The sequence below is a fragment of the Bubalus kerabau genome, chromosome 6 (assembly GCF_029407905.1).
Source record: "Bubalus kerabau isolate K-KA32 ecotype Philippines breed swamp buffalo chromosome 6, PCC_UOA_SB_1v2, whole genome shotgun sequence".
Taxonomy (NCBI): Eukaryota; Metazoa; Chordata; class Mammalia; order Artiodactyla; family Bovidae; genus Bubalus; species Bubalus kerabau.
The window spans coordinates 92,061,493-92,084,008 of record NC_073629.1 but is presented as its reverse complement, the minus strand read 5'-3'; the positions used below and the strand labels follow the sequence as shown (position 1 = coordinate 92,084,008).

The 22,516-nt window shown below is 50.2% G+C and overlaps 1 protein-coding gene across 1 annotated transcript in view; it reads left to right on the top strand.

Moving 5' to 3' along the window:
• MROH7 (maestro heat like repeat family member 7) overlaps nucleotides 1–19,133 on the top strand; it is a 41,266-nt gene extending 22,133 nt beyond the window's left edge. Inside the window, exons 12-22 of the mRNA XM_055586950.1 lie at nucleotides 606–744; nucleotides 2,969–3,159; nucleotides 4,344–4,481; nucleotides 6,490–6,604; nucleotides 10,078–10,218; nucleotides 10,900–11,079; nucleotides 11,952–12,107; nucleotides 12,392–12,514; nucleotides 16,184–16,286; nucleotides 18,207–18,269; nucleotides 18,809–19,133. Of these exons, the coding sequence (XP_055442925.1) occupies nucleotides 606–744; nucleotides 2,969–3,159; nucleotides 4,344–4,481; nucleotides 6,490–6,604; nucleotides 10,078–10,218; nucleotides 10,900–11,079; nucleotides 11,952–12,107; nucleotides 12,392–12,514; nucleotides 16,184–16,286; nucleotides 18,207–18,269; nucleotides 18,809–19,053 (1,594 nt within the window). The 3' untranslated portion in view covers nucleotides 19,054–19,133. The remainder of the gene's footprint in view (nucleotides 1–605; nucleotides 745–2,968; nucleotides 3,160–4,343; nucleotides 4,482–6,489; nucleotides 6,605–10,077; nucleotides 10,219–10,899; nucleotides 11,080–11,951; nucleotides 12,108–12,391; nucleotides 12,515–16,183; nucleotides 16,287–18,206; nucleotides 18,270–18,808) is intronic.
• The last annotated feature ends 3,383 nt before the right edge of the window (nucleotides 19,134–22,516 follow it).

Here is a 22,516-nt window from a genome sequence, read left to right as displayed (position 1 = left end):
ATCAAACCCATGTCCCCTGCATTGGCAGGCGGATTCTTAACCACTGGACCATCAGGGAAGTCCCTGGTGTATAGCTTTCTAAGGGTCAGGAGTGGGAGCTCCTTGATGTTATGTGACAAATGCAAGACCCAGGCCCTGAAGGGCTCCTAGGCATAGAGGAACAGGAACAGGCATTGGAGTCATCAGACCTGGTCACTTCTGGACTCTGTAGCTCATTAGCTGTGCAGTCTTGGATCCGTGATTTTACCTCTCTGAACCTTCACTCTGCATCTGTAAAATGAGACTGACAATCCACTGTGAGGGGCCCTGTAAGAACTCAGTGACCCTGAGTTTCTTGAATATCTTGCTCATGTCTGCTGGCAGATAGCAGATGCTCAATATTTGCTGAAGTCATAACCTGTATGCAAAACACCTGGCAGAGTACCTGAGTGGGGCTTTTGATCATTGTTAGCCCCAGGCTTCTTAGATTATTCAAGAAATTTTTCGGCACACTCATGGATGCGATTTCAAAGGCATCTTCCCTTCTTCCTCCCAAAATAATTCGGCGGCAGGGTTGGCCCCGCTACCCTTGTCCCCACTAACCGTCCCTACTCTTGGCCTGTCAGCAATGGAGCAGAGATGTGGAGACAGCTGATACTGCGCAAGCCCAGCTGTGACATCCGAGACCTCCTGGACCTGCTCCTGACCAGCCTGAAGGAGAAGCCCATGACCAAGAAGGGCCGGGCCTCCATCGTGCCCCTGGCGGTGAGGAGCTCTCCTCCTGCCCACTTCCTCCCCTGCCCAGCAGCTCCATCACTGCCCCAACACGGCCTCCTCCTGCTCTCGCTGAGCTCTGCACACCCATCTTCTAGTGCCCGGCTCTGCCCGGAGCTAAGTGGGTGGCCTTGAGCAAGTCTGTCCCCGGGCTCTTGTTTGTGATCCACCGGACCACCAGCAGCACCATCCTGCTGCTACTTACAGTGACCACGGCAGCCTGGAATAGTGGGCACTGAGTGACCCGGGACTCACACACCTTAGGCTGAGAACTGGCCTTGCTCTGTTACTATTTTGTAACCTCAGCAAGTCACTTCACCTCTCTGAGGCTCAGTCTCTGCATCTGTAAATAGAAATAATATCTACCTTGTATGGCAGTTAAGAAAATTAAACGAGGTAACTCATTTATTCTTTTTAGAGACATAAAATGTCTAAGCGCATCTGCTGCCACTCTCAGAGGTTGGCCCTGGGAACACGGAGGCAACGGGCTTTGATGTGGGAAGGGGGCTGAGTGGACAGACAGATTTCTCTCTGGCTCTGTCACCACCACCCTGGTCCTAGCCAGCTGGATAATACCCCATTCACCTCTCTGCTTCCACTCCAGCCCCTCCAATCTGTATCACAGCTAAGAAAATCTTTGAGAAGTGCACATCTGCTCTTCTCAACTCTCTCTATGGCTTCCCATTGCCCTTGAGGGTAACACAGAGCTCCTGCTGCTGCTGCTAGGCCCTGCAACCCTCGCTGGCCTCACTATATTGTGTGATCCTCTTGCTTGCATGGCTCCAACCTCGTTATTCTTTGTCAGGTCTTAATCACTGTGCTATCTTCTGTCACAGGGCCTTTGCACATGCTGTTTTCTCTACCTACATTTCTGTCCGCCAAGTTAGCTTCTTCTCATCCCTTATTTCTTAAGCTATCCACCTCCTCAGGGAAGCCCTCTCTGACCAGATCAAATCTGTGCATATTATACTTTCTTTCCCAGGTGGTTCAGTGGTAAAGAATCTGCCTACCAATGCAGGAGATGTGGGTTCAATCCCTGGGTCAGGAAGATCCCCTGGAGAAGGAAATGGCAACCTATTCCAGTATTCTTGCCTGGGAAATCCCATGGACAGAAGAGCCTGGTGGGCTATAGTCCACTGGGTTGCAAAGAGCTGGACATGACTGAGTGACTGAGCACATACACATCACATACTTCATCTTGGAAGAATTCACCCCAGTTGTAATCTAACAATAGTGTGTGTGTATAGAGTGGGTCATTTGATTAATCTATGAGATGCCTGAATCCAGCGCATACAGTAGACCCTCAAAAAATTTTTTTGTTGGGCTGATTTATTTATTCAACAAACATTAAGCACTTACTATGTGCCAGGCATACTCATCAGTTTCTGGGGATTCAGCAGAGAGCAAAACAATCTGGTAGAGGAAAGCCAATGAACAGAGACATGGTGGATAGAGGAGCGGGTGGTATTATCGCTTAACACAGGAAGATACTGATGCTCAGAGACATTCCATGTCTCACCTAAGGTCACACAGCTACTGAGTGGTGGTGCCAGGACTCAAACTCAGATCTCCTGCCCCTGAATCCCATGCTTTACCTCTGGATCTCTCTGCCTCTCTCCCCCAGCACTGAGTTCTATGACTAGGACACCAGCGCCCATTCCATCCTTGGTTTGCACATCACGCACTCCTCTGATTACTGTGTGTTGGCATATTCTCAAGTCACTCAGTGGAGACAGTGAGGGAAGTCTAGTTTTAACAGCCCCCAACAAAGAGGCAACTGATACCCCACCTCACTGACCAGGCACTGATGTTATGAACCAGTAAGAGGCAGGGCTCCTGTAATCTGAAAACCTGGGTTCAAGCCTCAACTCTGCCCCAAGGGGCTGGGTATCTTTGGGCAAGTCCCTTCACGCCTCTGATCTTGTCTCCTGCCCTGCACAGTGGGGTTAAGACTCTACTTCATAAATGTGGGAAGAAATCTTTCCACCATGATTCTTTCAGGGCTGTGTCAACAGCAAAGGGTCGCTGTGATTGTTCTGGGGCAGGGCTCACCCAGCGGGCCTGGATGCAGTGGTGGGGGAATCTGGTCTTGCCCATGTTGGGCCAGAGAAGAGCAAAGATCGAGGACCAGCCTCCTAGAGAATCAGCCCAGGCCCAGTCAGGAGTGCTGGGATGGTGGGTGGCGATGTCTCACCAGCTTCCCCTCCACCTCCAGGCAGCCAGCGGCCTGTGTGAGCTCCTGTCTGTCAACAGCTGCATGGGCCGTGTGAGGCGCATCTATCCACAACTGCTCCTGGCCCTGCTCATTCAGGTCCATTACCACATCGGCCTCAGCCTGCCCTGCCGCGTGGCTTCCCGCAAGGATGCCAAGAAAGATGCCCAGACCCCTGGCTTCGTCCCTGTACGGTATGTTCCTGCTGTTCCTGGCGGGGGGACAGCCACCAGCAAAGGCTCTTATGAAAGTCTTTAGGGCAATTGATTGGTAGAAATTAGCTCCGCGGCTAGAAAAGAAAACAGAAGTGCACTTTTATGAGACAGAGCCAGTCGTGTTCAAGAGCTATTTGTGAATATCTGCTGTACATGTTCTCTGCTTAGGGCTGGATGGCAGGAAGGAATCAGCCTTCTCCAAGGAGATCACCATTTCAATTTTTCTCCTCCTTCCCTAGAGATATGATTTGTATTAGATTTATAACCAAGGCTGAACTATTTGATTTTCATTTGTTAACTGGAACAGTTAATATAGGCACATGAGTAAAAATCTTCAAAGACGGTAAAACAGTCTCTGTTCCTCTCTTTACCCCAGTTTTCTTTCGTAAGAACTGGGTTCTTTCCTGCCCTTCGGTCGGGGTTGATGCAGAGCTAAGCCAATGTGTTTTCATTCTCTACTTTCACACCCATGGTGGTGACCCTTACAGAGTTATATATTTCTGCGTTTATTACATACTGTGTCTTTGAGATCATCACACACAGAGCTGCCTCATTATTTTTAACAGCCGCATAATATCCCTCTGTGTAGGTTATAATCTACCACCATTCACTTAACCAGGATCCTCTCGATTTAGGTGCTTCACAGCCTTTTACAAGCAACGCTGCCACGAGTGAGGCTGTTTATATGTCTTGATATTTACATGTGACTGTACACATAGGATGAATTCCGGAAAGTAGAATGGGCACATTAAAAGGTTTCTGTGTTTAACTATTATGGTGGAACAGGAAGATATGGTGGGAAAAGTTCTTGATCAGTGAGTGAACGATGAAGTACCTCCTAAAGCGCCCAGCTTGCCAATAGTATTTGACACTTCATTTCCCCACAACTTTGCCATCACAATCGCATCTTTGCCAATCTGAAAGTTGAAAAAAAATGGTATTTTGCTGTAATTTTAGATTGCATTTCTCTTACTATGAATGTGGTTGAGTTTAAATGCCGTTTCTATTTCCTTTTCTGTGAGCAACTGTTCTTGTTCTTTGCCTAATTGTGTACAGGACTTTGGGGAATTTTTCTTATTTATTTGTAAGAGCTCTTTATATATTAAGGTCTGGCCTGCTGGGAGCAGGGTGACATGAAATCTCAGCCCCCCTTGTCTTGGCAGCTGGGTGGTCAAAGTGGTGAAAACCCTGCTGCTGAAGATGGGCTGCTCATACGAGGCCAACTTTCTGGAGAAGCACGGCGGCTGGGAGCTTATGGGGCAGGCAGAGAACCACCACCGCGGAGTGTCCCTGCTGGCCAGGTGAGGACCCCGGGGCAGGGGTCAGAGGGAGGGAAGAGACCTCAGTGTCTTCAGACGGACTTGGGTTTGCATCCCTTTCTGGGCAAGACCCTTTCCTTGCTCTCTCACCTCTTCTCTCAGATCGACAGAGTATTGTCTCCATCAGCAGGAAGACAATATAAATGTGAAAGATGGCATATGTTCTACAAACTGGGGTTGTAACAGTACCTGGCATTGTGGAGCTACTTGGGTTATTTATAAAGCACCTTTCTCACCACATTATTAATTTAATTCCCATGCTAATACAGAAATGATGGTCTAGCCGAGCAGTTTAGAGTGTGGTTTGAGAGCAGGTCTGCCTGCTTCTGAATCCCAGCTTACCATTTCCCAGCTGTGTGACCTAGGGCAAAGTTCCTTTCCTTCTCTGTGTCTCAGTTTTCCTACCAGCAGTATAATAACAGGACTCAGCTCTGAGATTTGGGGTGAGGATTAAAATACCTTGAACAGCCTCTGCATATAGTAAGAGTTCAACACATTTGCTTCTGTTATCATTATGCTGACTTGTGGGGCAAGGATTATTAATGCACATTTTGCAGGGGAGGGTGCCAAGGTTCAGAGAGGGATAGTTATCCACTAAAGGTATACACAGCCTGGAAGTGGCAAGGCCGGGAAATACCTCTCTGCCACACACAGCCTCCTTAGGGAAAGGAGATAAGGGGCTGCAGCAGCAGCAGCAGCAGCAGCACCTTGATTTCACTAATGTGGTTCCTGTAGCAAGATCCTGCTTCTTAGCCGTAGACCCTGAGCGTCAAGGGTGGCGCTGTCCTCTTGGGTCTCAAGATACAACTGCATTTATTGAGCACTTGCATGCTCCAGGCACCTTGCAAAGAGCCGTCTATTCACAGACTATTCCATTTAATGCTCACCGTGACTGACTGAGTGCAGGAGGAGAAGGGGGTGACAGAGAAGAAGATGGTTGGATGGCATCATCAAATCAACAGACATGAGTCCGAGCAAACTCTGGGCAATGGTGAAGGACAGGGAAGCCCGGTGTGTGGCAGTCCACAGGGTCGCAAACAGTCAGACATGACTTAGTGACTGAACAACAACAGCAGCAATGACTGATGGAATAACACTATTACTTTCCCAGAGTTACCTATAAGGAATCTGAGGCCCAGAGAAGTTAGGTGATTTGCCCAAAGTGACACAGCTAGTGTTAACAGAATTTGAACCCAGGCTATCTTATTCCAGACTCTATGCATGGCTGACACACTTTTCTGGATTCATTGACTAACAGAGCATAGTGCAGACTTGAGGGCGAATCATCCACAGGGCTTGTTAAAACACTGATGCCTGGGCCCCGCTTCTAGAGTTTCTAATTCAGTTAGTCTGAGATGAGGGCTTGAGAATGTGCATTTTTTTTTTAACAAGTTCCCTGATGATGCTGATACTGCTGATCCAGGGGCCACGCTTGGAACATCACTGGCTTAGTAGAATGAACTAGGCAGCTGGAGTAGGGACCCCTGGGTTGGGGCGCCAGCTCTACAACTTTCCAGCTCTATGACCTTGGGCAATTCACACTTAAAGCCTCTGTTTCCTCATCTATGAAATGGGTTAACAACAGTAACCTGCCTCAAAGGGTAATGGTGAGGATCAAATGCAGTAAGGACTTGAAAGCGTCTGGCTTGCTGCCTGGTGCCCGGTGACTGGGTCCTCACATTCTCTCCTTCCTGTCTTTTCCTCCTGGAGTGGTCCTGCACATTCAGGGGTTGTAAGCCTGTCTTTCTTACTCATTTTCTCTGTGGTCTTGGGCAAGTCACTTTCCCACTCTGCATGTCAGTTTTCCCACCTGTAAAATGAAGCAATGTGATCAAATGGCCTCTGAGATCCTGTTCAGGTGGAAAACCCTGGGGATGCGGGAACACAGGGGACTGGGGCTTGCTCAGAGTTTTGAGTGCGGGGCAGGCCCCCATGCAGCAGGTCCCCTTGGGGCTGGAGCGCCTGAGGGCACTGCTTCCCTCACCCCCAGGGCCATGGTGCACTACTCCTGCCAGGAGCTGTGCCGCATCCTCTACCTGCTCATCCCGCTCCTGGAGCGAGGCGACGAGAAGCACGAGATCACCGCCACCGCCTTCTTCGTGGAGGTACCGACCGGGTGCCCAGAGCGGGGCAGGGGCTACCCGGGGCCTTCTCAAGAGCATTGGCCTCAATTCCCATGGCTGGTCATTTCTCTTGTGTGATAAGTACTTAATACTTTAGAGTCTTTCCTGAACATGATTTTTCTTGAGTAAAAAGATCTCGTGGGTCTTCTCCCTCCTCCTTCCTATCTCTCCTCTTCTTTCCATCCCTCCACCCCATTTCAGTCTTCCCAGACTCCCCTAGTACCCTGGGCAACCACCATCCTTTGCCATGTACCAGGTACCAGATTGGAGACACAAATATAAACTTGGTTCTGCCCTGCTCTCAGGAGTTCTTGGTGTGGGAGGGGAGACAGAGGACATCCTAGTTATATCACAGGGTACCATAGAGTGACCTGTGCTAATGGGGGCAATTCAGGCTGTGGTGGGTGAACAAAAGTCTTGGGTGTATTGGGTGGGGAAACATCAGGGAGGCTTCCTGGAGGAAGTGACATCTAAGCTGAGTGAGTTGGGTGGGGAAACATCAGGGAGGCTTCCTGGAGGGAGTGACATCTAAGCTGAGTGAGTTGGGTGGGGAAACATCAGGGAGGCTTCCTGGAGGAAGTGACATCTAAGCTGAGTGAGTGTATAGTGGTACTAGAGCAGGTACTGGAGAGAGTTGAGTCAGGAGAAGGTTGGTAGTATCAGCCCCAGAAGGGAAGACTTGCCAATAATAATGGCCAACAATTTTATTGAGCACTGACTACCTTTCAGGTGTATTCTTAGAGCTTTACACATACTGATTCATCTAATTCTCACAATAATCCTATGATGCACATATTATTCCATCCCCTACTGTAGAGAAGGAAACCAAGGCACAGATTTAAGCAACTTTCCCAAGGCCATACAGCTTGGTAAGTGGCAGATCCAGGATTCAAAGCCAGACATCTGGGCTCTAAAATACACACTCACTCTTTAGCTTTGTGTGTGTGCTTGTGTTTATGGATGTAATAAATATATATGTATATATCATAAAAGTGATCACGCTGCCCATTTTGAAGTGTATAGCTCACCGGCTGTGCACTCAGTGTGACACGCATTCACACTTTTGTGCCAACTGTCACCACCATCCATCTTCAGAAGCTTTTCATCTTCCTTCCCAAACTGAAATTCTCTACCCATTAAACACCAGCTCTCCTTCCCTAGTCCCCTCAGACCCTGTGCCCACCGTTCTACTTTCTGTTTCTATGAATTTTCCTGTTCTAGGTTTTATACGAACGGAACCACCAATATTTGTCCTTTGATGTCTTGCTCATTTCACTTCATATAATGTTTTCAAGGCTCACCCATGTTGTCACACAGGTCAGAATTTCCTTATTTTTTAAGTCTGAATAATATTCCATTGTATGTACATACCACATTTTGTTTCTCCAGTCACTAGTCGATGACACTTGGAAAACCCACTTGCTTAACCACCACCCCGTCCTCCTGTGACGTTCTAGCTGGCACACAGTGGGTCTGGGCTATCACCAGGGTCTGTACAGTGGGGCTCAGAGGCTCACTGTCTGCTCAGACAGTGGAAGGTTAAGGACGGCTTCCTGGATGAGGTGCCATTTGAACTGGGCCTTGAGTAAAGGCAGCCAGGTGGACAGGGGCAGCGTGGCAATTCCAGCTCTGCCTCCCCAGTGGACTGTGAGTCTGGGGAACAGGAGCCACATCATGTTTGCCTGGCATCCCTAGACCCAGCCCCAAGAAGGCCTCTAAGAAGAGGCGATCGGATGGGTGAGTGGGTACCCAGGTAAGCACTTTGCCTGGCCCTGCAGGCACCAGCAGAATGTGTCACCTCAGGAGGATATGCATGTGTCTTGGGGTAGGGAGTCCAGGTTACAGTCTCAGCTCTGCCGGGATCCCCGTGACCCTGGTGAGGAGCTGGGAAAGTATCATTTCTTGAGGGCGTACCATGTGCTGAACACCATGCTGAACGACCCCACTCATCTGCACAGCAGCCCCACAAAGCAGGAATCGTGACGCTCATGTGTTGGTGAGATAAGGGGAAGTTTTCAAGGTCACACAGCTCAAGCTGTCCAGAGAGATTCAGACCAGCTCTGCCCACCTGGCTCCTCTTCCTTGGTTAGCCTTCTGGGAGAGGCATTTCCATAAGGTCAGGGACTGTAGGTTTAATCTTTTCCAGCACTCCCCTGGAGCCCTGAGCAGTGGCCCTCCCTCCCTGGGACTGGGGTCCTCACCCAGCTTCAAGTCCTTCTCTCTCTCCTCAGAAGTGGTGGCCCAGCATGTTTACAGTGATGCTTTGATGCTGCTCAGATGTCCTTTCGCGGCTCCCCTAGACCCCATGCTGTGCCTGAGGGGGTACTTGCTTCTCCCAGTGGTGGGTGGAGTCCTCAAGGGAGCTGTGTGACCCTCGGCAAGTTGCTGAACCTGTCTGTGCCTTGCTTTCTTCATTTACAACACGAGGATGATGAATTGCCAACCACAAAGGGTTTTGATGAGGAGTAAGTGAGTTCATGTAAAGAGCCAGCGCAGGAAGCACTCCCCAAGTCAGCTCTGTTGCTCTTACGATCGTCACATTTCTGTGTCTCTAGTCACAGCCCAGAACCTGCTGCAGAGCAGCTGAGTGTAGTTCTACGGATGGGTGGAGGGCGGGTGGTAGGTGGAGCCCCACCTTTCCTGCCTTCCCCACCCCCACCCCATCAGCTGTCCTGTCTGCTCTCTCCAGCTTTCTCTTTTCATCATAGACACGTGGTCTCAATAGTCACACTAGATGCAGGGCCAGGGAACAGATGGGAGAAGTGCTTATGAGGATGACTAGGCAGGAGTTGAAGACTGATTGGGTGCTGGAGGTGGCAGGGGAGAGGGAGAGGAAGGAGATGGGGATGATGCCTGGTTTGGGGCTGGGACAAAGTGGGGCTGATGGTACTAACCTTGCAATGGTGGGCACTGGAGGAGGACAATTCCAAGAAGGAAAGGAACCATTTCTTGGTTGTGAACTCATGCAACCAGGGTTCCCTGAGCACACACTCCATCCCAGAGCTTGTATCAGTAACTGGTGCCCAAGAAGGAAGGCTCAGTTTGTGTCCTCAAAGAAGCTCCAGGGGGATAGGATACAGGGGGCAGGTGCATAAGCACATGGGGGCAATAAGGTTTCTGTGTTCAGGGTCCCCAGGGGTGCAGAGAAGGGAGCAGTCAGCCTAGGTGAGGCCTGGGTCTCTCAAACACAGCGTCAGGGGGCTGACTTTTGGCTGGAGCCGTGCATGGTGAGCTGGGGCTAGAGTGGAGGTGAGAGGCCTGGCAGAAGAGCATCCCTGGCCACACAGAAGGGACAACAGCCTGGGTCATTCCATGAATGATGGGAAGCTTGGTTAGAAGCTCGTTGGTGGTGAGAATACAGACTAGAGGGTGGATAGGTGTGAATGAGGCCCCAGAGGCACATGGGCACTGAGGGTACTCCTTGTGCTGGCGAGTAATCCTCTTTATTCCCTCAGCTCCTCCGGATGGAGCAGGTACGGCGGATCCCTGAGGAGTACTCTCTGGGGCGGATGGCAGAAGGCCTGAGCCACCGGGACCCCATCATGAAGGTGCTGTCCATCCGAGGCCTGGTCATCCTGGCTCAAAGGACTGAAAAGGTGAGTGGAAGGCAGGGGAGAGCCCACTCAGCCAGGGTCTCGACAAGAGGAAGGATGGAGCTTGGCCATTCCCAACTCTCCAATGCTGGTGACTGGAATCAGAGCTCATATCTGTCTCTGTATTAATTATCCCATCTGTAAAATGGATATCCCTTAATAATTCCCTATATGCTTTATTTTTTGAAAAGTACTTTCCGAATTCAGATTTTTCACAATGACCCTAAGAGCAGTATGTTTAGGAGGGGCTGGGGATAGCAGTAATTATTCCTAATTTAGAGATTAGGAAGCTGAGTCACAGGTTGTTGTTTCATTAGCCTTTTAAAAAGTGCTGTGTTTTTCTCTACTAAGCACTGTCGTTACAGCTTATGATTTAGAGGGACAAAGGGACAGGACATAGACTCAGAAAACTAACAACACAGAGTATCATCTATGGATAGTGCCAAGAAGTGGGGAGACAGCAAAAGCCCTCAGGGTTGCAGGCTAGGAAGGAGTCAGTGAGGCCAGAGAGGGCTTTGGAGACACAGAAGTTTGAGTGAGGGCGTACCAGGCAGGCGGGATAACATAAGCAAAAGACTGGAGGTAGGACTTGCTTGACCAAGTTCATCTCTGTGACTCAGAGGCCAGGCCCCTCACCTGTTAGATCAGATAGGAGCCCCCATCCCAAATACTCCTTCTCCGTAGGCTGCCAAGGTGCAGGCCCTCCTGCCCTCCATGGTGAAGGGTCTGAAGAGTGTGGATGGGCTGCTGGTGGTAGAGGCGGTCCACAACCTCAAGACCATTTTTAAGGGGCAGGATCGGAAGCTGATGGACAACTCAGTCTATGTGGAGATACTGCAGATTCTGCTGCCACACTTCAGTGATGTAAGGAATTCCGTGAGGGTGGAAGGATGGGGGTGTAACACCTGGAGGGCAGTTCTTTACTGCTCTGGGGGTTGTAATAGCTCCCACGGCCCGTTGGGACCTGAGCAGGGCTGAGTCAGCCCAGGGGAAGGGGTGCTCATCCCAACTGGTCCAAATTCTTTGTAATTGGTTTGCACAGAGAAAGTTCCTTCTCTAATTGGTTCTCATAGAGGGAGGTCTTTTTGTGTGCTCCTTACCCCAGAGACTTGCCTCTCTGTGATTGGTCCATCTAGATGAGTCACAATTTTTTTCCTTTGAACTTTTTTTTTGTAATAGGAGTATAGCCAATTAACAATGTTGTGATAGCTTCAGGTGGACCACAAAGGGACTCAGTTATACACACACATGTATCTGTTCTCCTTCAAACTCCCCTCCCATCCAGACTGCCACATAACATTGAGCAGAGTTCTCTGAGTTATACAGTAGGTCCTTGTTGGTTATCCATTTTAAATACAGCAGTATGTACCTGTCAATCCCAAACTTCCTAACTCTCCCTTCCCCCATTCTTCCCTTAAGTGGGGGGGTCACAATTCTTTGATTGGTCTCAGCAAAGGGGAGCATTTTTCTACTTGGCACAAAGGCACCTTTTAGGACAGTGGGGTCCCTGCTGGGAAGAGTGGGCAGAGCTCCTGACCCAGGCTCTATTGAGGGGGAAGCCAGCCCCAGATCAGCCCCATCAGGTGGCCTTCAGTGTTCTTCGTCTCTGTGGGTCTTGTGCTCGGAGGGGCCCTCAGAATGAGTGGGAAGAAGGCCATGAGCCTCTACGTGGGGCACAGAGGTGCAGGCAGCCTTCTGGAGGATGGAGCTCACCTGAGCTTCTGGATCTTCTCCAGTCACGAGAGGACGTGCGCACCTCCTGCATCAACTTGTACGGCAAGGTAGTTCAGAAGCTGCGGTCGCCCCGCACCCCAGCTGTGGAGGAGCAGCTGATCAGCACCTTGGTGCCCCTGCTGCTGACCATGCAAGAGGGCAACGCCAAGGTGAGCCAGGTGAGTGTGCATAGCCCTGAGTCCTGAGGGTGCAGTCCGCTTTACAGAACCCAGCCTGGAATCACAGACAATCCATCATGCAACCAAGTCTGGCCAAGCCTGTTTCCAAAAGGTACCCATGCCAGTATTTCTTTTCAAAACACCCAACTTTCCTTGTATGTTTCAAATATTGATAGGAATTGTTTTCCCCAAATCCAGTTTCATACTTTTTTTTTTTTTCTGGAGCATAGTTCAACTCTTCTGGAATTGCATAGCTCTGGTATTCTCTTCTTATTGGCCCCCAGAAATGTGTGAAGACCCTGTTCCGCTGTTCTTGCTTCATGGCTTGGGAATTGCCAAAAAAAGCTTACAGCTGGAAGCCCTGGGACAACCAGCAGCAGACGGTGGCCAAAATTTGCAAGTACCTTGTGAGTGCTTCTAAGACTACAGTGGGTTCTTATGAGTGTGTTGGAGGTGGCCAGTTCTTTCCTTGTCTCTTCCTCCTTTTTACATGAGCATCCTTACTGACAATTCCATTATCACCTACAAGTTGTTGGCTCTTGGAAGTTCATCTTTGCCTCTGACTTCTCTCCCCACTTCTGGTGTTCCTTCTCCAAGGCTTACTGGACATCTCCCCCAATGACTGTGTGTGTGCTATGCTAAGTCGCTTCAGTCCTGTCCTACTCTTTGCAACCCCATGGATGGTAGCCCACCTGGCTCCTCTGTCCATGGAATTCTCCAGGCAAGAATATTGGAGTGGGTTGCTATTCCCTTCTCCAGGGTATCTTCCCAACCCCAGGGATCAAACTCATGTCTCTTATGTCTCCTGTGTTGCAATGCAGGTTCCTTACCACTAGGGCCACCTGGGAAGCCCTCCCCTGCCCACAATGACTACACACAACTAAACTCAGCATATCTCTTCTGAACTTAAGGCCTTCCCAAGGTCAGTTCTCTCTCCTTCTAAATCCCCGAAGCTGAAACCTAAAACCATCCAAGGCTTCTTGATCCCCCTCACCTTCACTTTGATCAATCTTAAATATCCTAAATACCTCTGAATCTGTTTTTTCCTCCCCCTTCCCATTATTATTCCCTTAGTTCAGGTCATAAATGTTTCTCAGATGGGTCCAGCCATCCAGTGAGTCCCCCAGTCTTGAATCTCAGCCCCTCCAATCCATTCCCCACTCAGGCTACCAGAATGATCTGGTTAAAACCCGAGTCTGTCTATATCATATCCCTGCCTGAGGGACTCTACCAGCTCCCTCTTCTACAACAGTAATTTCCAGCGTGTATTCGCTGTGATGGCAGTCCTACAAGAAATGCCCCCCAGGAGAGAAAAGATCCAAGACAAGTAAGTTTGGGAAAGACTGCGTCATTATCTTCCTCTCGGAGATTTGCAGTCTCACCAGCACCTTAGAACTCTGAAATGCTCTGTGCTGAGGAAATTTCGTGGTTGATTCATGGTTTCCCCAAATTATTAAGCCACAGAACCCCCTGTCCAGGTAACACCTGAGAACATTATGCGGTAGGAGAGAGCCCTACACGCAGTGACAATCTGCACTGCAGGATGCAGCCGGGTTCCTTCACGCACCTTTTCGGACGCTTTGCCATCTAGGCCCATCTACCTTTCCTGTAGTCGCCAGCTGTGTTCCCCGGGATGCAGGCTCTGAGGCAGAGGTTAGCATGCAGGAGGTTTATTAGGGAGCACCCTGGGACCAGCTGCTGTGGAAGGGAGGGCAGGGAGTGGAAGTGGCAGAGGGGTCAAGCTGCAGTGTGGTTTCAGGGAAGGTCTCAGCCAGCATGATGCGGAGATTCTTCACACGGGGGCTGGCGGTCAGGTTTCCACACCGACTGAGTGGTCTGTCAGTTTCTGGTTCTGCCCCTTGAAGAAGGTCTTGAGGCTGTGGTTTGCCTTGTCATCAGTTGCCAGCTGGCCTGGGAAAGGACATGACTGGGCCAGCAGTTCTCTTCCACCAAGGCAATCTGTACTTGGGGGAATAAACCCTTCACACCCTAAGGGAGGTCTGGGTGGGGCATGCAGCATCCCCATTCCCCCACCAACCTAACAAATAAACAAAAGAACACATTGTTATTTTGCAGTAATAATCATTATCAATAGTGCTCAAAGCCTCTGCAATCCAGTGCTTAATGTTGTTACCTCCTTTTACAGAGGGAAAGAGGCCTGGAGGAAGTGTTTGGTCATTGCTGCTAATTCAAATACTAACCATGACCAGTGACTGGGCAGATAAGTGATGTAGGGGTGGTAGGGCCATGGCAACCTGCAGGGGCCAGGCTCTTTGAAATCACGAATGGAGAGCTCCAGCCACCATGCAGCCAACTCTCAGCAGGGCCTTCAGTTTCACAAGAAAAGCTAGATTTTTATAAGACTTTAATTAACAATCAATTTAGTTAAAGCACAGGCCTCTGCCCTGCCAGCCATTTGTGGCCTGTGGGCTGCCAGCTTGTGACCTCTGTATTAGACCCTCTGGATTCTCAGTCTCTTCTTTGCTCTCCAAGCATCAACAGTTCTGCTCATATGAAGGTCAACCTCTAGCCTTAGCTTTAGGGAGGGGTCAGTAACCTAGTCATTCATTCATTTATCCATCCAATACTTTCTGGACACCTGTACCATGCAAAGCTCCATCCAGGGTGCTGAGGACTCTGAGCTGAGTGAGAAGGTCCCTTCTTTGGGGGGAACTACAGATCCAGGGGGGGAGACAGGTATAAGTAATTATAAGCCCAGTGTCATAGGTGCCATGACAAAGGCTGTGCAACGCGCTGCAGGGATGTCGAGGGTGGTGAGATTAGCTCTGCCGGAGGCTTGTGGAAAATTTCAGGGAGGAGACGGTTTCTGAGCTGAGCCTCAAAGAATGAGAGGGGACTCATCAGGAAGGAAAGAGGGAAAGGGACTCCAATCAGGAGCAATGGCTTGTGTCGGGCACGGACTTGGGCAGAGTTGTGCCTCGACCTGGGATTGGAGCATGCATAGTGTGCATGGAGGCAGTGGTAGAGAAAGACCTAAGGCTGAGAAAGAACATGATCATGAACACTTTGCACATTAATCCCAGGAGTTTACTCCCTGACATTGTTATTGCTTGTTGTTCAGTCGCTCAGTTGTGTCTGACTCTTTGCGACCCCATGGACTGCAGCATGCCAGGCTTCCCCGTCCTTCACTATCTCCTGGAGTCTGCTCAAACTCATGTCCATATAGTCGATGATGCCATCCAACCATCTCTTCCTCTGTCATCCGTTTCTCCTCCTGCCCTCAATCTTTCCCAATATCGGGGTCTTTTTCAATGAGCTGGCTCTTTGCATCAGGTGGCCAAAGTATTGGAGCTTCAGCTTCAGCATCAGTCCTTCAAACGAATGTTCAGGGTTGATTTCCTTTAGGGCTGACTGGTTTGATCTCCTTGCTGTCCAAGGGACTCTCAAGGGTCTTCTCCAGCACCACAGTTACTCCCTGACATGCAGATTGTCAATAGGAGAGTGATCAGACCAGACCTCCCTTTATCTCCCTCAACAGTCTCTTAGCAGATTGCCTGCCCCCTGGTTTCTACTTGATCAAACCCAACTGAACACCACTGTCAGACTATTTTGCCTAAAACATTACTTTGTCATTTCCCTATTAAGAATGGATGCTGGCTTCTTATTTTTTAATGCATAAGGAAGCCCTATTTCTGTTTGTATTTGAAGGACTTTTAAGACCCTCCTAAGTCTGTAGTTTATTCCCACTGCTTTGTAACTTGAATCCTTCACCCTAGTTAGACCCGTCTCCTTAGTCATGTCCCTCACATGCCATATCCATTCTCAGCTCTGGCTGGACTTGCAATTTAGAACTTGCCTTCTGGCATGTAGCAGGTAGGTGGATTAGAAAAGGAGACACCCAAGGCAGGAAGATCATTAACATGATTGTTGCAGTCAGCTAAGAGAACATGAAGTCTGGCTGCTGGAAGAGTCCAGAATGGGTAGCAGAGTTATTTAGGAGGCAAAGGGCCAGGGCTCAGCTGCCTGACTGGGTCCTGGTTCCTAGCTTTGGGAGGGGTAGATGGGTGGTTATTCCCTCTGAGGGCCCAGCATTCTCTGGTTTGTCTTTGTCCCAGGTGGACACCCATCGAGACAGCGCCTTCACGTTCCTCAGTCAGAGCTTGGAGTATGCCAAGAGTCCTCGGGCCTCCCTCCGGAAGTCCTCAGTCATGTTCATAGGTAACCTGCCCTGGCAGACCTAGTTCTGCTGCTTCCTCCCCTTGGAAGGAAACAGTGGCCCTTCTGGCCCAGGGTGGATGCCTCCCTTTGTATGCAAGGCTTGGCCAGCACACAGCTTTGATATAAATTAGCAAGGTCTCCCTTCTTCTGAGATCACTGCTTGGGAAGTGGACCAAGGTCATAACCTTGGCATGTGTAGGCAGTAGAATCGCTGCTTCACCTACCCCACCTCCCGCCCCCAGTACAGCAAGGTTCAGGCACAGCAGGAGCCTGCCCTGAAGCAGGAAGCACCACTCTGCACAGGGGGAAGCGAACTAGGATCTCAGCTCCATAATCCCCTTTCTGTGTGATGCCAACTGAGCCTCCTCTGTAAGATCTGTAAGGCGATTGGCGAGATAGGGATCAACTCCTGCTTTGTGGCCTGGATGAGAATTTTTTAAAATGTGAAGACTGGCAGATAAAGATTCTCCCCCAGTGACAGTCACCTTCCTCCTTCTTCCCATAACCCCAACCTCTGTCTTTCCGGGGAAAAAACCAAGTAGGTTCCCTTCACTCAGAATCCTCCACAGGACACTTCTGTTAGTATGCCGTCTCCTCTCAGCCACTCCCCTTCCCTCCCCCAAACAGCCACATATCCTTCAAGGGTCTGCAGGAGACTCTACTGCAGAGAGGCTTGGAGAGGCCCCCACCTTGTACCTTTGTCCAATTCATGTGCAATTTTTCATTTGTCCTGTCATCCATGCCTGTATCCATTGGCTTCTGCCTCACACACTGATTGAGCCTCTGCTCTGTGTCAGGCACTGCGCTTAGTCTAGAGAAACAAAGAAATTTTCAGGAGGTGATGCCGATGGTCAGGACTGGGGAGATGTGGGGGCAGCTGTTAACATGGTCAGTTCTGGGACAGATAAGCAATGCCCAGGCTGGAGGGGGCATCCTTTGGGCTGTGGGGACATGCTCAGGGGGAGCTCCTCAAACAGTGTGATGTATTTCCTAAATTCTGGCTTCTCTAAATCTTGTTCCAAACTAATCACTTCCAAGAATGTTGGTGTTTTGATTCCTAACCTCTTGCGGGTTACAGATCTTTTGTGAGACCCTATAGAAATTTAGGAACACTTGCCCTAGTAATATGCACATACGCATGCATTTGAGCAAGTCTCTCAAAGGCCCTCAGACTATCTTTCCCCCTCCCCCATCCCTAGCAGATCTAAGCTGAAGAAACCCCACGTCTGGTGGGAGATGTTCATGAATCACAAGTAAAACACATCACAGTGTGTACACAGGTGGAGACAGAGACTCTGGGAGCCTAAAGAGGCATTTATAACTAGCTTGGGGCAAGGTAGGGAAAAATTTCCTAGAGGAGCAGCCACGTTAAATTGAATATTCAAGGACAAATAGGAATTAGTAAGGAACAAAGTCCGGGAGGGGCCTTCTGAGAGGTAGGGCACATTCAAGGATCTGCAGGTACTTCAGGAGCCACTGCAGCAGGGGAGGGCTGAGCTATGTTGCCGAGGAACTGAGTTTCAGCCTCTCCAGGGACCCCACCAACCACCTGAGGGGAAGGTATGCGAGGCACTTGGTACCCTCCTGTTACTGCTCCTTGGAGAGGGGGCACCGAGGCAGCACCTCCCTGAGTCTTGGATGAGAACACTACAGACCAGCCTGGGGAAGGGATCTCCTAGGACCACCTCTCGGAGTCAGCTGCGGCCCTGCTCCTGTCTCTGTCCTGTTGCCCTCTCTGCCAACTGGATCTTCCACCCATCCCAGGACCCCTCTCAAGAAATCTAACCCAGGGTCAAGACGAAGTTCTCTGTTTGTGTCCTCGTTTGTGGGACCAGGAGAGCTTTTCCGAGGAGGTCTGGTCTGAGGGGGGGTGGTCAGAATCAGGAGATGGACCCACTCACATCTTGGATTATGCTCAAGGGTCCCTGGTCCCCTGTATGGAGAGCAGCATGACAGAAGATCGTATGAATGAAGTTAAAGCTGGTGAGTCCTGTCCTGCACTGGCGAGATTTCCAGAGCCAGTGTGGGAATGAGTAGGCTCGCAGCAGGGAATGGGAGAGGGGAGGGTTACACACGACCCAATGCCAGGGGCTTCAGCTCAGTCCAGCTGTGCTATCACTGACCCAGGTGAGTACATGTTAGCTACTGTGGAGTCGATAAGACACAGAACACACAGTCCACCTGCTAGGGGAGCTTACAATCCAGGAAACCAGACTCAACAAACAAGATCAAAAACCATTTAGTGCAGAGCAGGTAGTTCACACTCTTAAGGGGGCATGTTAATTTCATAACTGGGAAAGCTGGTGGGAGCATGAAGGAAGGCTTGGGCAGTCCAAGAAGACTTCCTGGAGAAGGCAGGTTTTGATCCAAGCTTTGAAAGACACACACAATTTGAAGAGCTGGGAGATGAGGGGATGCTGAGCAGAGTACCCAAGCTAAGATATGAAGTGAGAAGGATGAGGTGTGAGACTCAGGTGGGGACCTAGACTTAACAAGTGACCTCTCTCCTCCCCATAACTCAGCTCTGGAAAACTTGAGACACGACCCAGAAGCATCGGTGTGCATCTATGCTGCCCAGGCCCAGGACAACATCCTGGCCAGCTGCTGGCGAAACTCCTGGCCACTGCCACACGGGGATGCATGGGTGTGTGACCCGGCCACCACGCACCGCTGGAGCCCTAGCTGTGAGAACTTGCCCACTTCCCACCAGCGGCGCTCCTGGATCATGCAGGTGCTGGGCTCCTGGAAGATATCTTTGAAGCAGTGATGTTCCTGAGCCCCCAGCCCTCCTTGGAGGTGGCCATGGCCCCAGCCACACTCACTATAAATGCCAATAGCTTGCCTCTCCCCATGGAGTTTTTCCTGTGAGATGAGCAAGTTCTTTATTATTGACTCAGTCAACATTCATAGATGCCCGTAGGCTGTCTTATAAATGGGGAAGCTGAGGCCCAGAGAGGTGGAATGGCTTGTTTAAGGTCACACAGTAAGTTTTCTAGATGTCTCAGCTTCCCCTCCCTTACAGGGAGAGAATAAGAACAAAAGGAGATGATGATTTGGGTAAGCTTTGGAGAAGGAAAAGAAGAGACCCCCCCATCCCCACCCCATGATATGCATATCCCAGAATCCTGATCTCTGAGCCCCACCCTTGAGTCTTTGCCCAGAGATTGGCCACCACTCATTTGGGCAACATTTACTGAACACCTAACCTGGACCAGGCCTGCTCTGAGTGCCAGAGATACAGACATGAATGAGACTCAGCCCCAGGCCCCGGGCATTTGATAGTCTGATGCAGTGGTTCTCAACTGGCGGTGATTTGGACAGGTCTGAAGGCATCCTCCCCAATGTTTCCACTTGGGGAGGGGGCTGTTATCATCAGTGGGTAGAGGCCAAGGATGCTGCTAAACATTCTACAGTGCACACGACAGTCCCACAGCAAAGACACGCCCATCCTAAATTGTCAAAAGTGCTGAGGCTGATAAACTTTGGCCTCATGGAAGTATTAGAGATGTAAAACACCAACAGCCCAGCAGGTCAATGCTGTGCTGAACAGCGGTGTGGGGACTGTGAAGTCCAGAGGCTAACTGTGGGTGGGAGATCAGGGAAGGATTCCCAGAAAAGAGACACCCCCTCCAGTGGGTTTGGAAAGATGCCTACACATCAGGCATGTATGGAGAAGAGCAGGGCACATGAGACCAAGAATCATCGGCAGATCTGAAGGTGCTCTGGAGCTCAGAGTGGGAGGGGAGAGGAGGACAAGGGCTGGGTTAGTATGGCCTTGGAGCCTGTGTTAAGGAGATGACTTCAGAGAGCCTGGGAAGGTGTGGTAGGAAGGGGAGAGGCAAGCAGGGGGAGATGCAGGAGGATGTCTGCTTTAGAGAGCTTCCTCCTTTGCACACACAGGCGCTGCTGTGGGGATGGCAGTAGCCGTTCTGGACAGGAACCTGTCACTCCGCAGTCACATTAAGTTTATGCATGCCCATGACTCAGCACTTCCACCGTGGGCACACATCTCAGGGAATCTTCCCACAGGTCCATAAGGGGAGATGTATGGGGAAGTCTTTCTTAGTGTTATTTGTGATGCCTGGGACAGGAGGCAGCCTGGGGATCCACCCTGAGGGGATGGATGGGCACTGTGGAGTCCCATGCAGCAGTTCGAAGCAGTAAGGGTACATGTAGCACCATGGATGGGACCTAAAACCTAGTGCTGAGGGGGAAAAAAAAACAACATATAAAATGCATGTACAAAAGAAGTTACATTTGCAAAGGACACTTACAAACTGAAAAACGCACATTAAAACACATTAGAGTGATAGGAGGAGGAAAGGAGGAAGGCTCAGAGGAATAAATGAAAAAAAGGAGAGGAAGAAAGCTCATGCAGGAGCGGAGGGGAGGTGCTGGGGGGGGGGGATGGAAAAGAACATGGACAAGGACGTCTGGCCGGGGCTTCGAGGTCTGGCAGGGGCCTGGGCTACAATGCAGGATGGACAGTATGACTGGACCTGTGGGAGACTGGGGAAGAATTTTCAGAATCTGGTGGTTGACAGCAAGGAGAGCAAGACCTCAGGATGGTGCCCAGATTTCAGGGCAGATGACCAGGCCAATGATGTCCCCCACTGAGTGGTCCTCAGGACCAGGAGCAGGTTTGGGGAGGGATGAGCTCAGTCTGGACATGGTGAACTTGAGGGGCTTGTCTGCCATGATAGTGGAGATATCTCCTAGGTACTGGCTGCACACCATGGAGCTCAGCAGAGGGATCCAAGATGTAAACAGATTTGGGATATTCATCTGTGCACAGGTGTGAGCTGAGATTCCCTGGGTGCGTGTGCAGAGCAGGAAGAGACGTAAGTCTGTAAGATGACCACACAATCATCTTCCAACAAATGTAGGCCAAGGTCATCAGGATCCTGGGCCTGAGATAGAATAAGAAGTGGGGGTGGTCCTTTTGCATAACCTTGTCCATTGCCAAGAATATTCATGAGCATTGCCCCATTTGAATCTCACAGTAGCCATACAGAGTCATGGGAAAGACAGGCTGGCTTTATTATCCATGTGCTACAGATGAGGACAGGGCTCAAAGATGGGTGGTTCTTGTCTAATGTCACGCCAGGAAGCAATTAGAAGTGTGGATCCCAAAGGCCTCCCAACTCCCATGCCTGAGACCTTTCCACCCAGAGACACTGCTACTTTCACTAGACAGAGCCCAGGTCTGGGTGGCCTTGACAAAGAAGAGCTGCCATGTTTTAGGTCTGGGTGGTTTCGAAGCACAGAGATGCCTGGCAGGCTCAGTTATTGGCAACGGCCCCCAAACAGTCTCAAGTTGGAAGGGTCAAAGAGCACTTCCCTTCTCTGAACCTTCCCTATCATTACCTGCAAAACTAGTTCTTATGGGATTTCATAGGAATCACACTTTTAAAATGGAAGCAAAATGACTTTGCAGGCTCTGTATTCAAGAAGAGAAGAAATGAAGAGGAGAATAATACAGGAATCATTAGGGACTAGGCTGGAGGAGGAAGTGTGGAAAAGGAAATTTAGATTTGCAAGAAGAGAGCATACGGACCAGGTGTTCCCCTGGGCACAGGTGACACAGAAGGTAAATGACACAGTCCTGGCCCTGAAGGGCTCATGGCCCCTCCAAGTGTCATCCTGAGCCCTGCTGTCTGTCTCATTCGTCAAATAAAGAGCAAGCCTGCTAGCTCTGCTTCTGGGCTTCAGATCTCTCTTCTCCCCTGGCTTCTCACCAGCATCCTCCTTGTCAATTTCTTAACCCAGCATCTCCTATCAATCCTTCACCTGGCAACCCAGGCCTTCCTAGGACAAATTTTCCCTTATGTCTGTCAGTATCTCACCGTCCTCTGCAGCATAAAGGGTGAAAGGATACCCTTTCACCCTTTGACCTATGACCCCACCTACTTTGCTGACCTTCCTCTTAACTCAGCATGCAGGCTGTTACCCACCCCCATGTCTCTGCACGTGGACTTCACTGCCTAAAATGCCCAACTTCCCTCCAGCCCCTATCCATCTGCAGAGACCTTCCCCATCTCTGCTCTGAGATCTGCATCATTTCCTCAATGAACCCTCCTTGAATCCCCCAAGGAACAGCCATTCCTCTGTTCCTCCACTGAGCTGGCTTGTGACTAGACTGGGTTCAGACTGGTCTGCTGCGTGCTTATCTTTCCTTCTAGACCAGGCTGTGAGCTCCTGAGACTGGGGCATCCAATGCAGGGCCCAGC